At 42.5% G+C, this 17,024-nt stretch overlaps 1 protein-coding gene across 1 annotated transcript in view; it reads right to left on the reverse strand.

Annotated features, from left to right (window-relative positions):
- Window positions 1-17,024, reverse strand: part of LOC133640910 (nesprin-1-like) — a 228,250-nt gene that overhangs the window by 115,752 nt on the left and 95,474 nt on the right. The window contains exon 39 of the mRNA XM_062034594.1: window positions 15,429-15,611. Coding sequence (XP_061890578.1) covers window positions 15,429-15,611 — 183 coding nt within the window. The remainder of the gene's footprint in view (window positions 1-15,428; window positions 15,612-17,024) is intronic.

The raw sequence follows: 17,024 nt of genomic DNA on the forward strand, positions 1-17,024 counted from the left end.
CATTATTATCAAAGCTAATTCTCAAATTGGATGGATCACACAACCTCACTCACATATTCTTTATCAATTATTAAAGGTTGTTTCTGAATTTTGATCACAGAACTTAATGCAAATATTCTTGATTGATTGACAAAGCTCATTCTCAAATTTTGATTACACAACCTTACTCTGACAAATTATCATTATCAAAAAGCTCTATCTCGAATTTGGATCACAGAATCTCACTCAAGTATTCTTAGCTGTGCCCCTCCCCCATCAAGTCTTTCATAAACCGGTCTGTTCTTTTAGAATCTCCTCATTTGGTATTTTGAACTCGTGAGAGACTGCTCAAAATTTGGTTTCCTTTCCCTCAGTTCAGACTCAGAGATAATTTGAAATCATTCAACAAGAAGTTTAACGCGCGCACACACACACACACACACACACTTGAGTTGAGCATTACTTGGAAATTCTTATATTTTCCATTTTGCTGTTATTATCAGCATCTTCCCATTTTGTCCTTTTCTTTCGAGAAAGTTTACAGTCTGACATTTGTCACTGCTGTCAGTTAATAACTTTTTGGTCTTTGACCCATTTTGTCATTTTCTCGATTCGATCGTCACTGACCACTCTCTCCTGTCTGGCAGACATCGTTGCTGCCATCATAGCTAGCAAGCTGCCTGCAGCGGGTCATCCCTATGTTCCCCGTCCCTATGTTACCCGGGTCCTATGTTCCCCTCTACCGGGGAACTAAGGACCCTTTTTAAAAAAAAGGGTTCTATGTTCCCCGCTGCGGGGAACGTACAACACTTTTTCCAGAAAAGGGTTCTATGTTCCCCGCTGCTTCCAATGCGCGACTAAGTAAGACGCACGCAGACACGCATGACAGAGACGCGTTTAAGTTGTCGAAGGAAGGAAGTTCGCGTTTGAGTTGCTCTATCTGCTGCCGCACGCCCTGTGACAGGTTAGGTTTAGGGATGGTTTTGGTCAGGGCACAATTTCGCCAAAAAAGTGCTCCACAACGCCCTGTGACAGGTTAGGTTTAGGGATAGTTTTGGTCAGGGCACAATTTCGCCAAAAAAAAGTGCTCCACAACGCCCTGTGACAGGTTAGGTTTAGGGATGGTTTTGGTCAGGGCACAATTTCGCAATTTCGCCAGATACAATGCAGGGAACATAGGACCCTTTTTTAGAAAAAGGGTCCTAAGTTCCCCGGTCGCATACAAAGACCCAGGAACAACCGGGGAACATAGGACCCGGGGAACATAGGACCCGGGGAACATAGGACCCGGGGAACATAGGCACGCTCCCGCCTGCAGATAGCAACATTTTGGTGTCCTTTGGGAAAATATTTAGAAAGAAGACAAAAGTACACACAGTTGTACAACTATTATCTTTATGATCTTTTTTTTGTTAGTTTCTCTGTTACTGTGTGTGGCCAATAAAGCGACTTTTGGCCATACCTGGCTGGTGACATTTAGCGACTTTCTGGTTGATGTTAAGATTAATAATAGCAACAGTTCTCTTCATCTTAATGCAATTTATTGTGTCTGTCTCTCCACATTTTGCCATTAGGTACTTTGAGCTCTTGTTGGTCAGTCACTCTAAGGTACATTGTTGCTGCCATCATAGCTAGCAAGCTGCCTGCAGATAGCGACATTTTGGTGTCCTTTGAGAAATATTAAGAAAGAAGACAAAAGTACAAGACATTGTACGATTACTATCTTTTTAAAATTATTTGTTTCACTGTGTGATTGACCGACTTTGCCGCTAGATTTCGCGTCTTTTGGCCATACCTGGCTAGCGACTAAAAACATCATTTAGCGACTTTTTGGTTGTGAAGATAAGTGGTAAAAGCAGATCTTCCTGTTGGTCTTCCCACATTTTGCCATTTGGTACTTTGCACTCTTCTTGGTCACTCCAAGGCATTTGTCCCTGCCTTCAGCTAGTCACTTGGCTCTTTTGGAATATATTTCACTGTAATTGGCTCTCTCTCTCTCTTTCTCCTCAGTACAAATCAGCCTGTTCCCTTGCCATTCATCACTGACCACTCTGCTCTCCTGTCTGTCAGACATTATTGCTGCTTGCAGATAGCTTGGGGTCCTTAGAGAAAATATCAGAAGAGAAAAGTACACAATTATCTTAATTATCTTTTTTATTCAGTCAGTCCTTCAGTGAGTCCCAGTGTGTTGGCGATTAAGCAACGTTGGCATTCAATTAGCGACTTTTGGCCATACATGGCTGGCGACTCAAAAAACTAGAAAAAAAGTACAAAAAGTTGTACAATTAATATCTTTATTATCCTTAATTCCCCTGAATCCTAGAGTGTGTTGCAATTAAGCAACTTTGCTGCTAGGTTTAGCGACTCTTGTTTTGGGCATACCTGGCTAGCGACTACAAACATTATTCAGCAACTTTTTGGCTGTTAAGATTAACGTTAATAAATTAAATCCTAATACAATTTATTGTGTTGGTCTCGCCATCTTGCTATTAGGTACTTTGAATTCTTGTTGGTCTCTGCTAAGGTATCTGGCTGTTGTCTTTGCCTTCAGTTAGTCACTTGGCTCTGGAATATATTTAACTGTACTTGGCTCTCTCTTTCTCCTCAGTACAAATCAGTCTGTTCCCTTGCCATTTAGACATTTTCTTGATTGGATCATCACTGACCACTCTGCTCTCCTGCTGTCTATCAGACATTGTTGCTCCCATCATAGCTAGCAAGCTGCCTTGGTGTCCTTTGTGAAAATATTTAGATAGAAGACTAAAGTGCACAAAGGTGTACAATTATTATCTTTTCAAAATATTAGTTTCACTGTCAGTGTGATTGACCGACTTTGCCGCTAGATTTCGCGTCTTTTGGCCATACCTGGCTAGCGACTGAAAACATCATTTAGCAACTTTTTGGTTGTGAAGATAAGAGGTAAAAGCAGATCTGCCTGTTGGTCTTTCCACATTTTGCCATTTGGTACTTTGCACTCTTGTTGGTCACTCCAAGGCATTTGTCCCTGCCTTCAGCTAGTCACTTGGCTCTTTTGGAATATATTTCACTGTAATTGGCTCTCTCTCTCTTTCTCCTCAGTACAAATCAGTCTGTTCCCTTGCCATTTAGACATTTTCTTGATTCGATCATCACTGACCACTCTGCTCTCCTGCTGTCTATCAGACGAATCAGTTGATTCTCTGCTCTCAATTGTCTATGCTAGTAAGCTGTTATTCTCTGCTTTGGAGTGTTGATGCTGGGTTGCTAGTTTTCTAAATCACCTCACACACTTGAAGGAAGCAGCACCGATCATAAACACACAAACAAACTCACACACACACACACACACACACACACACACACACACACACACACACACACACACACACACACACACACACACACACACACATAGTTGGTTTATCTGTTGTGATAGGCAAAGAGCCAATGTGCAAAGAAAGAAGGGAAATATGGATCATAAACGTTTAAGTGGAGGAGCTAGAAAAAAAATTCAGCAAGAAAAGAAAAAAAAGGAATCAGTTTTACTTGAGAGTGTTCCAAATATCTCCAGCTTCTTCAGTACAAAGACATCTGCTGAAAGCAATTCTATAAATGCTACTGCAAATTCAGCTAAGGTTAGCAATGCACCTGAGCTAGCATGTAGCTCCCAAGATCCTGAGACCACTACAAGTGTAGACACTGAACCAAATGCTTCTGATGCTTATGATTCAACCAATTCAGCAGTAGCCAGTTGCTCGGATGAATGTGAGGTCACTGCACCTCTGGACAGCATAGAAAATGAGCTGAATATTTCTTCAACACCATCTACAGTGACAACTCTACCTAGTGATCCCGCTAAATGGGCTGAGACCCTCACTGAGTCAATGAAGGAAGTTCTTATTCAAAGAGGTGCAAAATCATTTCACAACCGTCACAGCCATTATCCAGCTTCTGTGAGGAACAGTGGGCTAGGAGGCAAAACCCGATGCCTAAACAATGAACATTTTACTTCACACTTGCCCAATGGACAACGAGTACAAAGAGAGTGGCTGATGTACTCTCCCTCTACTGGTAATGTTTACTGCTTTGCATGCAAACTGTTTTCCCCAAAAACGCATTCTTTTGTGACAGGCTATTGTGATTGGAAACACTCAGAAAGATTTGGTGAACATGAGCGAAGTGCTGAGCACATAACCTGCATGCAAGCAGTCTTGAACCGCGCCAAAGGTGCCACAGTTGATGCAGACCTGTTCAAACAGTTTCAGGCAGAGAGCAGCTATTGGAGGCAGGTGTTACAAAGAGTTGTTGCAGTCATTAAATTCCTTGCAGAAAGGGGCCTTGCATTTAGGGGTAAAAATGAATCGTTAGGGTCTCCTCTCAATGGGAACTACCTTGGTATTCTGGAGGTCCTGGCTGAATTTGATCCCTTTCTAAAGGATCACATCAGAAAGTTTGGGCAGATGGGTCGAGGTAATACCTCATATCTGTCCTCCACCATTTGTGAGGAATTCATTGAATTGATGGGTGCAAAAACCAAACAGGCTATAGCAGATGAACTGCAAGCAAGCAAATACTACTCTATCATTGTGGATTCAACCCCAGATTTATCTCATGTGGACCAATTGACATTCATATTCCGTTTTGTTAGCAAAGAGGGCAGTGTTGTTGAACGCTTTGTGGGTTTTGAGCCCATTACTAGCCATACAGGTGAAAGTTTGGCTAACTGTGTCATGTCTGTGTTGGAAAATCTAGGGTTAGAGCTGTCAAATTGCAGGGGGCAGGCTTATGATAATGCCAGCAACATGTCAGGGAGGTATAATGGGTTGCAGGCTCACTTAAAGAAAAGCAACCCATTAATACACTATATTCCATGTGCAGCTCACTCTTTGAATTTGGTGGGAGTCAACAGCATTGACAGATGTGGAAATGAAGTCTCTAAGTATTTTGACTTGATTCAGTCTATTTACAACTTCACAACTGCATCCACACACCGATGGGACAGGGTATTTGGCAATTCCAACATAGATCTCACACTTAAAGCTTTATCCAACACGCGTTGGAGTTGCCGTGCAGAATCTACCAAAGCACTGTGGCAGAACTACAGTAAAATAAAAGCAGCACTACAGGTTATTTCCACTGATGACACAGAGAAACGAGACACACGAACTGAAGCTGACAGTCTAGTGCGGAAGCTGGATTCACTTGAGATGGCCTTCATGGCAGGCTTTTGGGACACTGTTCTGTCCAGATTTCAGGCCACAAGTCTGCAACTTCAAAAAGCAGACATGGACCTTGGTACAGCAGTTAGATTGCTGGAATCTCTGCGCACCTTTGTTCTCTCCCAAAGAGATCTATTTGATCATTTTGAGCAGAAAGCCTTAAACATGTTGGGTGGCACCCCATCTTACAGGGCTGAACGGACGAGGAAACGTAAAAAGTTTGCTGATGAATCAGCATCCCCAGATGTTGTGCTTGAGGGAAGGCAACTGTTTCAAATAGAGACATTTATTGCCTCTATTGATCAACTGAGTTCAAGCCTTAATCACCGTCTGGAGGCCTACAAACATCTGAACAATTTGTTCAGTGTCCTTTTCTCTTTGGATACAGAGTCCAATGCTTCAGTCCTTCACAAGGCCAAGATTCTCACTGAATCATACCCATCTGACCTCAATGAAAGTCTTGGACAGGAGCTTATACAGTTCAAATCTTTTATACAGCTCAACAACACTGATGAGGAGAGGACCCCTTCAGGACTGCTCAAAACAATAATACATTTTGGACTACAGCCTACGTTTCCTAATACATACATTGCGCTACAGATTTTTCTCACTCTACCGGTCAGTAACTGTGAGGGAGAACGCTCATTCTCTCTTTTGTCAAGAGTAAAAAATGAGCTGCGCACAAGAATGACTCAGAAAAGATTAAATGCGTTATCTCTAATGGCAATTGAGAGTGAGCTGACAAGAGAGTTGGACTTCAATGATGTGGTGGATGATTTTGCAAAATTGAAAGCACGAAAGAAACCCCTTGCTTAAAGGTGCACTGTGTAAGATTTTTAGGTTATTTCCAGAATTCACCCATTCACTAATGTTAGGCTACCTGTTTTCATGAATACTTACCACCACCATAAAATTCTAAGTATCCATTATGACTTGGAGAATTGCACTTTTGCCATTTCTGGGAAGTGTCACCTGGATTGTGAAGATAGGATTGACTTTAGGCAGAAGCTTGGTGCTTTCTCTGGCAAACTGAACCTCAAGCTTCATTCTCTGCAGCTTTGCATTCTTGTGCAGACTTTCATCCACAAGGAACTTTTCAACTTCCCCACTATCGTGAAGGGGCCATCAAAAGATTTCAGTGTGTCCAGCATGTCTAGTCTCTTACTCTCCTTTCTTTGAGCCATCTCTTGTTTCTCATCTGCCCTACTCTCGAATTTTGCCTTCATGAATTTACTCCAGTTGAGTTCAACCTCCCTTTTTGCTTGTGCTGCTGCCTTGAAACCTCTGAAGCTCCTGGCTCTTCTGTAAAATTATTGACCTATTGACTGCGTTCAGTGTGCCCAACTTCTTCAGTTTGTAGTCCACCTTGCCACATTGTCTCTCCATCCCAATGTTGTGCACAGGGGTGCCATCAATGTTACTAGCCTGTTCACTGACAGGGTCCATTGGGAAGGTCTCCTCATCCATCCTCTGCCTGGCCAGGACAGTCTTCAGATGGGGCAGCATGAGATCTGTCAGCTGCTTCACTTCATCCAAGTATTCGGCAGCCACGTCTGACACTGAGTTCAGGACATGTCCAGTGCCTGTCCAGCCACTATAGCATTCTTGGAAATGGGCTATCTTGACCTGCATGCAGCCCTTGTACCATGAACTGGCCTACACCTTTCTTTGTGGTGCTCTCCGATGCATGTTATCATTTTACCTTTCTCCTTCTCCTCAAGCTTAACCACAAATAGATACAGACTTTGAGCCTCAATTTGCTGCACAGCTGCCGTTATGCCAATGTGTTTTCCTAAGATATTATTTTATTTTTAATGATAGAAGGGAGGAAAAGGGGGCAAAAATCATGTCCGATTTAGTTTTTTGGGTGGGTTGGGGGGTTTATTTCATGATAGCTACCAACTTCCAATACATAATATCTCTCAAATGACCCAATGCACCATCACTGAAGTGGGCGTAATCATTTTCAAAAATGTTTATTTTTAGGCCATTTATCCCCTCCCCCTGTGTCTGTGTGAAACCTGTGCTTGTCAGTGTCTGTGTGGTATACCTAATAGTGTGTGTGCAGTATGTGCACTCTTCTGTACAGTACAGTGTGCATGTCTGTTCACAGTATACAGTATTTCTTGCATAGTGCGTGCGTGTGTGTGCGCCCACACGCGCGGGGGGTTGAGGGGCCAAGACCATGTCAGGCCCAGGGGGCCAAAATTTCTTAATCCGCCCCTGCACTACAGGTTATTTCCACTGATGACACAGAGAAACGAGACACACGAACTGAAGCTGACAGTCTAGTGCGGAAGCTGGATTCACTTGAGATGGCCTTCATGGCAGGCTTTTGGGACACTGTTCTGTCCAGATTTCAGGCCACAAGTCTGCAACTTCAAAAAGCAGACATGGACCTTGGTACAGCAGTTAGATTGCTGGAATCTCTGCGCACCTTTGTTCTCTCCCAAAGAGATCTATTTGATCATTTTGAGCAGAAAGCCTTAAACATGTTGGGTGGCACCCCATCTTACAGGGCTGAACGGACGAGGAAACGTAAAAAGTTTGCTGATGAATCAGCATCCCCAGATGTTGTGCTTGAGGGAAGGCAACTGTTTCAAATAGAGACATTTATTGCCTCTATTGATCAACTGAGTTCAAGCCTTAATCACCGTCTGGAGGCCTACAAACATCTGAACAATTTGTTCAGTGTCCTTTTCTCTTTGGATACAGAGTCCAATGCTTCAGTCCTTCACAAGGCCAAGATTCTCACTGAATCATACCCATCTGACCTCAATGAAAGTCTTGGACAGGAGCTTATACAGTTCAAATCTTTTATACAGCTCAACAACACTGATGAGGAGAGGACCCCTTCAGGACTGCTCAAAACAATAATACATTTTGGACTACAGCCTACGTTTCCTAATACATACATTGCGCTACAGATTTTTCTCACTCTACCGGTCAGTAACTGTGAGGGAGAACGCTCATTCTCTCTTTTGTCAAGAGTAAAAAATGAGCTGCGCACAAGAATGACTCAGAAAAGATTAAATGCGTTATCTCTAATGGCAATTGAGAGTGAGCTGACAAGAGAGTTGGACTTCAATGATGTGGTGGATGATTTTGCAAAATTGAAAGCACGAAAGAAACCCCTTGCTTAAAGGTGCACTGTGTAAGATTTTTAGGTTATTTCCAGAATTCACCCATTCACTAATGTTAGGCTACCTGTTTTCATGAATACTTACCACCACCATAAAATTCTAAGTATCCATTATGACTTGGAGAATTGCACTTTTGCCATTTCTGGGAAGTGTCACCTGGATTGTGAAGATAGGATTGACTTTAGGCAGAAGCTTGGTGCTTTCTCTGGCAAACTGAACCTCAAGCTTCATTCTCTGCAGCTTTGCATTCTTGTGCAGACTTTCATCCACAAGGAACTTTTCAACTTCCCCACTATCGTGAAGGGGCCATCAAAAGATTTCAGTGTGTCCAGCATGTCTAGTCTCTTACTCTCCTTTCTTTGAGCCATCTCTTGTTTCTCATCTGCCCTACTCTCGAATTTTGCCTTCATGAATTTACTCCAGTTGAGTTCAACCTCCCTTTTTGCTTGTGCTGCTGCCTTGAAACCTCTGAAGCTCCTGGCTCTTCTGTAAAATTATTGACCTATTGACTGCGTTCAGTGTGCCCAACTTCTTCAGTTTGTAGTCCACCTTGCCACATTGTCTCTCCATCCCAATGTTGTGCACAGGGGTGCCATCAATGTTACTAGCCTGTTCACTGACAGGGTCCATTGGGAAGGTCTCCTCATCCATCCTCTGCCTGGCCAGGACAGTCTTCAGATGGGGCAGCATGAGATCTGTCAGCTGCTTCACTTCATCCAAGTATTCGGCAGCCACGTCTGACACTGAGTTCAGGACATGTCCAGTGCCTGTCCAGCCACTATAGCATTCTTGGAAATGGGCTATCTTGACCTGCATGCAGCCCTTGTACCATGAACTGGCCTACACCTTTCTTTGTGGTGCTCTCCGATGCATGTTATCATTTTACCTTTCTCCTTCTCCTCAAGCTTAACCACAAATAGATACAGACTTTGAGCCTCAATTTGCTGCACAGCTGCCGTTATGCCAATGTGTTTTCCTAAGATATTATTTTATTTTTAATGATAGAAGGGAGGAAAAGGGGGCAAAAATCATGTCCGATTTAGTTTTTTGGGTGGGTTGGGGGGTTTATTTCATGATAGCTACCAACTTCCAATACATAATATCTCTCAAATGACCCAATGCACCATCACTGAAGTGGGCGTAATCATTTTCAAAAATGTTTATTTTTAGGCCATTTATCCCCTCCCCCTGTGTCTGTGTGAAACCTGTGCTTGTCAGTGTCTGTGTGGTATACCTAATAGTGTGTGTGCAGTATGTGCACTCTTCTGTACAGTACAGTGTGCATGTCTGTTCACAGTATACAGTATTTCTTGCATAGTGCGTGCGTGTGTGTGCGCCCACACGCGCGGGGGGTTGAGGGGCCAAGACCATGTCAGGCCCAGGGGGCCAAAATTTCTTAATCCGCCCCTGGAGGGGGACCCGCAGGGCAGTCGGGCAGCACCGCCGGGGCCCAAACAAGGGAGGCAAGCAGCCCCCCCAACCCGGCACCAGACGGGCCCGCACAGCCGCAGCGTAGGGCGACCCCGGGCAGACCCCGCCCCGTGCCCCAGGGGAAGGAGGAAGCCCACGGACACCCGGGGCCAGAGGGGCATGAGCCGGCTCCCGCCCGACAGCGGCAAGGCCCCGGCCCCACGGGCGCAACCCCCCACCCCACCACCCACGAGAGGGACAGCCCCCCGCCCAACCCAAGGCGGCCGCCCCCAACAGCCCCACCCGCACCCCAACCCCCGCCCAGGCACCCCCATCCACCCCCGGCCCCCAGACCACTCATGGATCGGCCCACCAGGCCGGCACCAGGGAACACACCCCAGGCCCACCCGACCCCGCGGCACACGGCTCTCCCGGCACCCATGACCCCCCACCCACGGTGCAAGACCCCCGGGACAGAGCCCCAGCCCCGGCCCCCATGGGAGTCAGGTCAGGAAATTAATTAGCGGTGCCCAAAGAGATCTGAATTCTGTCAGTTGTTGTTTTGATTCAGCGGACATTCTTTCCATAACTACATAATCTAATAAAATGTTTTTGTAAAGGTTTATACATAAATTATTTTTTGATTTCCAATTTATGAGAATAGTTTTCTTGGCGATGCCTAATGCATTTATAAGGAGGTATGTTTTGTTTATATCAAGGTCAGTTGCGGAGAGATCACCCAACAGGCAGAGTGCGGGGGAGATGGGAATAGGAATCTCCAACGCTAATGATAGGTTCTCGCACACTCCAAGCCAAAAGTTACTCACGGGAGCACAGGACCACATTGAGTGTAAGTAGTTATCGACTTTATTATCTGAGCAGTGTACACAAATGTTAGAGTCAGCTAAACCCATTTTATACATTCTTAGACCGGTGTAATGTATTCTGTAATGTATTTTGAGCTGAATCAGTCGTAAATTCGGATTCTTAATCAAACGAGAAGTATTGAGGCATATTTGTTTCCAGAATTCTGGGTCAAGGCTTGTGGATACGTCTGAGTGCCATTTGGAAGTTGGGATACTTATTGTGTTATCTATTTTTGATAAGAGAGCATATAATTTGGATAAAGCTTTGGGGGCAGATGTTTTGAAGAATTTAACGGTCGTATGATTACTTTCCCATGTTGTTTTGTTGAATCTTGCGCCAATTACAGATTTGATTTGTATATATTCTAGGAATTTATTAGGATTGATTGCATATTGTGTTATTAAACTTTTAAAAGAGATAAAACTGTTTGCATTGATGATATCCCCAAGGCATCTGACTCCCTTATCATACCATGTTGGAAAGTTCAATGGCTTCTTAATTAAAAGAAAATCAGGATTATTCCAAATAGGCGTAAATTGACAGGGAGTGAGCGGGGACCCAGTTATTTTCAAAAACTCCCACCAAGCTGTTAAGGTAGTGCGTATGTTAATACTTTTGAAGCAGTTGTATTTTCGGAGACTTTGGCTAATAAAGTGCAAGTTAGAAATTGGGATCTCCTGGCTAAGTGATTGTTCAATCTCTAACCATAAACTATCCAATAAAGTGGGATTGATCCATTTTAATATATATTGTAGTTTATTTGCAAGGAAGTAATAGGAAAAGTTTGGGAGTTCTAGACCCCCGTATTCTTTGGGTTTTTGTAAAGTTTTAAGGCTGATTCGTGCTGGTTTACTCTTCCAAAGAAACTGATTGATGTGTGAGTCTAGTGATTTAAACCAGATTTGAGAAGGTTTGGTTGGAATCATTGAAAAGAGAAAAACAATCCTAATATGACCCCTTTAAAAAAAAAAAGTGTATCGGTACAAGGGTCCCTAAAACGAAAACTGTTAAAACTGATAAAACTGTTGCTATATGCAAAGACTTAAACATTGCTGAAGTACAGCATTAGCAACACGTGTTCATAAGTCAGTTTGAGCCTGGGTAAGGTGTTTAATAGCTTGTTTAATTGATAGAGACTTGACACTGTACAGTGTTATAGCGAACGAGGGACATGATAGATACAGTGGCGCCTCGGTACAAGTCGACAGCATTTTAAGAGCCGTTAAATAAAGTAAAGAATGAAGCCGATTTGTGCCAATTGGGAACATGTTATATTAAGTCTGTTTTTATTGTGAGTGTGGGTTTACAAAGTTCTTCAAAAGTAATGTGTTACACTAATAAACATGATATGGTTTTGTATGCTATGTCAAAAGCAACACAAAGGCTTGCTTACAGGTCTTTTGTAAAGTATATATATTTAAAGATAAACAGTGCCACGTTTAAAGAACTGACATCCAGTAGGATCATTTACAATGTAAAAATGTAAATCTACTTTAAACAATAACAATCTATACCAGATTGCATCAAATCATTAGATTTTAAAATGAATCGTTTCTGAATTGTATTGAACTCCATGCATGTAGATACTGTACATATCAAATCAGTGAATCATCCCAAATCAGAGAGATGCACACTTTAAACCAAAACATATTCAGATGTGGAATATTTGTAGTCAAGGTCATAAATGGTAAGGTACAAATGAGGTGTCCTCCCAATTCTCAGATTTTGCTCTCAATCACAGCGTGACTGAAATTGTTTTCCCTCCCTGGACTGAAACAGTTATTTTTGAAAACTGGCAGCTCTTGATGAAATCTCAATTTAACAAAGGACTAATTTGTCATGCACAAGAGAGTTCATCCATCCATCCATGTACTTCCGCTTATCCGAGGTCGGGTCGCTGGGGCCGCAGCCTAAGCAGAGAAGCCCAGACATCCCTCTCCCCAGCCACTTCGTCCAGCTCCTCCCGGGGGATCCCGAGGCGTTCCCAGGCCAGACGGGAGACAGTCTTCCCAACATGTCCTGGGTCTTCCCCTTGGCCTCCTGCCGGTCGGACGTGCCCTAAACACCTCCCTAGGGAGGCGTTCAGGTGGCATCCTGAGCAGATGCCCGAACCGCCTAATCTGGCTCCTCTCGATGTGGAGGAGCAGCGGCTTTACTCTGAGCTCCTTCTGGATGGCAGAGCTTCTCACCCTATCTCTAAGGGAGAGCCCCGCCACCCGGCGGAGGAAACTCATTTCGGCCGCTTGTACCCGTGATCTTGTCCAAGAGAGTTCATGTGATTGGTAAATATACAGTATCTGACAAAAGTCAGTGTACCCCTTACATTTTAGCATTTAGATAAAAAGGGATAACAATAGAAATTAAACTGAGTAGTCTGTGTACAGATTGTATAGCGGCATATATTTACAATTCACTGGAAATGACTCAACACACTGTTGTCTATATATCTGGCAACAAACGAGTAGCAAGACAACAGTGGCAGAAATAGTGATAGTAGCATCATTATCAAAGGCTACATTGTCTAGTCCAGTGGTCCCCAACCACCGGCCCGGTACCGGTCTGTGGATCGCACAAGAATAAAAAAATTAAAACATTTTTTTATTAAATCAACATAAAAAACACAAGATACACTTACAATTAGTGCACCAACCCAAAAAACCTCCCTCCCCCATTTACACTCATTCACACTCATTCACACAAAAGGGTTGTTTCTTTCTGTTATTAATATTTCTGTTTCCTACATTATATATTAATATAGATCAATACAGTCTGCAGGGATACAGGGTAAGCACACATGATTGTATTTTTTTATGACCAAAAAAAAAAATAAAAAAAAATCACCCCCCCCAGGTCGTGGGACTAATTTTGCAGTTACAAAAAGGTTGGGGACCACTGGTCTAGTCCAAGTACATCAAAGATTTATTTCTATGGTATATATTGTATCAAAATGGCTGTTGCAATAAAAGAGCTACTTTCGTGAGATATTGTAAACTGATATCAATGTACATTATCCGCCTGAACACAGACAGGCAAAGTCTGAAGTCTTTGTTCTGCTGGACTTGAGCACTGCATTTGACACAGTTGACTATGCAATCTTATTACAGAGGTTAGAAAACTTTGAGGGAATATTGGGTTCTGCTCTTAACTGGTTCAAGTCCTCTCCCATCACAGGACATACTTTGTTGGAAATGTTAACTGTGTCTCAGACCAAATGGCTATCAGGGGTCAATTCTGAGACCCCTATGGTTCAGTTTGTACATGCTGCCACTAGGCCAGCTAATAAGCAGCTACAATGTGTCCCACTACAACGATGAAAATGAAACTCAGATCTACGTGTCACTAGCTGCGTTTCCATTACCTCTAGAAATGTGTAAAACCTAAATATTGCAATAAGAAACTGGTAATGAAAACACCCAACATCTCAAATATCGCAAAAAAAATGTTTACGCTCTCATGAGGTGGTTTTTCCCAGACTTTTCAATATTGAAGTTTTTGCATTTACAGTGCACCTAAACACCAAACCGGCAGAGCGCTGATGCAGGACAAGACAACTAGGGCAGACGGGTCATCTCGCAGGTCCCTTCCTGGCAATAGAGACCGACCCGCATGCACGGAGAGACTCACATGCCTGAATCCACAAATCGTCTGTGAATTCCTCGTTCACAGTTCCCTGCCAAATATCCCTTATTCGTGACCGCTGCCATACGTAAGGAACTTTGCCTTTGAGCGATCACCCCGCTGCTTTCGTCTTCTATTGACAATCACGGCAACAGCAGTGGGTGCAATTGTAATCGCAGTTTCAAAACCACGGAATCGCAAAGCATCCATCTTCATCAAAGCAGGGTCTCGCGGGACAAGATTTTACGAGGCTTACGGCTCATGACGCAAGTCGCAAATCGCAAATGTACATTGTCGAAATTTGGGAAATCTCACTTTTATTTTGCGAAAAACTGCAATGGAAATGCAGCTACTGACAGCATTGGCCTGTTGACTGGCTTTGTCACTGCATCAAACCAATCCGTGTGTGGTTGCGAAACAATTTTCTTCAGCTAAACACAGACAAAACTTTAATCATTGTCTGTGGCCCACAGAAGCAAAGAAAACATGTTACCAGTCTCAAAAACATCCTTTTTAAAACCTAATAATCAGGTTAGAAAACTAGGGGTAATAATTGACTCAAATTTGAATCTCTGAGAATGGTCTCCTGCTAGTGCTCAAAGTCGGGACCAAAAAGGGTCAAGCTGCATTTCAATTGTGTAACCCTGAAATTTGGAATAGACTTCCAGAAAAGACCAACCTCAACTTTAGCAATGGTCAAGGTGGAAAACACTGCACATATGACAAAATAGTATTTTATCTATACTTTGATTTTAATGGAATTACTGTAATTCATGATTTTAATTATTTGATTTTTATTCATTATTTAATTTGCCTTCTTGTAAATTTCATGCATCTTTAAAGAATTTTGAAATGCTTTATGCTCTATAAATAAACTTTGCCGGTCTTATAATAAGAGCAGTGATTCTCAAACTGTGTATGCAGACTATCAATTGGTACACCAAAGAATCACCTGATTAAAGTACAGTGTTTTCTTTTTCTATATTCAAACAGTGTTACTGTTCAAACTGTGTGTAATGTTACAGTGGCCCAAAATATTAAATATTCTTGTTAAATAAAATCTTTGCCTCGTTTTTAATGACGATGATAGACCTACTACGTTACTGTATTTTAATGTTAGTCATTTTGGTGGCACTTGGACAGCCAAGTTTTTTTCTGAAGTAGTAGGTGGTGAAAAAAGATTGAAAACCATTGTATTAGAGAGTAGCAGTACCTGTTGCAGCTGGTCTTGGATATTTGTCACTTCAGCGGTGAGCTTGCACCAGCCGGCCTCCAGCTTTGTGAGACGAGCTCTCAGGTGAGGACATTCAGTTTCCTTCAAACGAAGCAGCCGAGCAGCTTCTCTGGACGCCGATTCTTTGTGAATAGATGCGGCCTCCATCTCTCTGGAGAAGTCCTGCAGGTTGGAGATGGTTGTTGCAGTTTAACTTACAAAAGAAACGGTTGTGTAACTATGCAAACTACACTGGACTGCTTTTTATACTGAACTTCCTATTTCTTTCAGTACTTTTTTGATTTTCAATTTATTTGAGTTTTCTGAGTCATGTTTGTGGCGCTTATTCATTAATAATGTTTTTAATATGTCAATGCTATGGTAATACATGATGTACTGTGGTATAGTTAGTTTAGAGCCTGAATGGGAATTTAATTTATAATTTCAGTCTTGACCTGAAACAGAAAAACACTTTGGGTCTTTGGAGGCAAACAATGAACCATCCATACATCCAAAACATGCTATTTATCCTGTGCAACTCCAGTAAGTAAGACCGGTGGTGCTTCAATGGCGCCCTTGCCTGGAAGTTAATTGTGACGGTAAGGGTTCTGTGATTTCCGTGACCGACTGATTTTTGACTGTTAAGTAGGTGGGGGCCAGGAAAATATTTTAATTTGTTGATGTTGTGGCGTGGCTGCAGCTGACAATATCCTGTTTTGTTTAGTATAGAAAATTATTCTTTTTTTCCTACTTCATTCTGATGGCGCCCCCAAGAGAATGCCGTCTCGTGCAATTGCCCATGTGGTTCATGTCCAAGACAACTACAGATAGAATGAAGTACTTGTTTAAATCATCAAAAACGTATTCTTCCCCAACATCAGTCATTTTAATACAGGTATACAGTATAAACTCCAAAATTCTATTGGAGCAGGTTGTTTCCCACATTATGAGAAACAATGTAGTGTTATAGATTTTATACAACTGACAATAGTAAGGGTGCTGGAAAAAAGTCGATTCACATCCGAATCTTGTTTATTACGATTCTGAAACGCTTCAAAATTTTTAAGAATCAATTTTGCTTGCTGCGCATATATGTCACACGTCAGAAGCCGAAGCAACTTTGGTAGCCTGTAACTTGTTTTGAAAATATTTAGGTAGAGTGAATGGAGGATAATCAATTGTGAATAGAGGAGAAATGACGATTCAGAGTCAGTTCTGAAAGGAGGAGAATCGACTATTCAGACTCAATTCTAAAAGGAGGAAAATCAACGATTCAGAACTTATTCTGATTCATCCCAAGAATCAGAATCGAATTGACCGGTGAATTGTTGTAAGATTTACATTTCTAAATAATATTATTATTATTAATATTATTAATTCCCACCTTCTACCTTCCTAGTCACGTCCGTTGTGTCCTTGGGCAAGACACTTCACCCTTTGCCTCTGATGGCTGCTGGTTAGCGCCTTGCATGGCAGCTCCCGCCATCAGTGTGTGAATGTGTGTGTGAATGGGTAAATGTGGAAATACTGTCAAAGCGCTTTGAGTACCTTGAAGGTAGAAAAGCGCTATACAAGTATAACCCATTTATTATTTAT

Source organism: Entelurus aequoreus, linkage group LG23, assembly GCF_033978785.1.
Source record: "Entelurus aequoreus isolate RoL-2023_Sb linkage group LG23, RoL_Eaeq_v1.1, whole genome shotgun sequence".
NCBI classification, from domain to species: Eukaryota; Metazoa; Chordata; class Actinopteri; order Syngnathiformes; family Syngnathidae; genus Entelurus; species Entelurus aequoreus.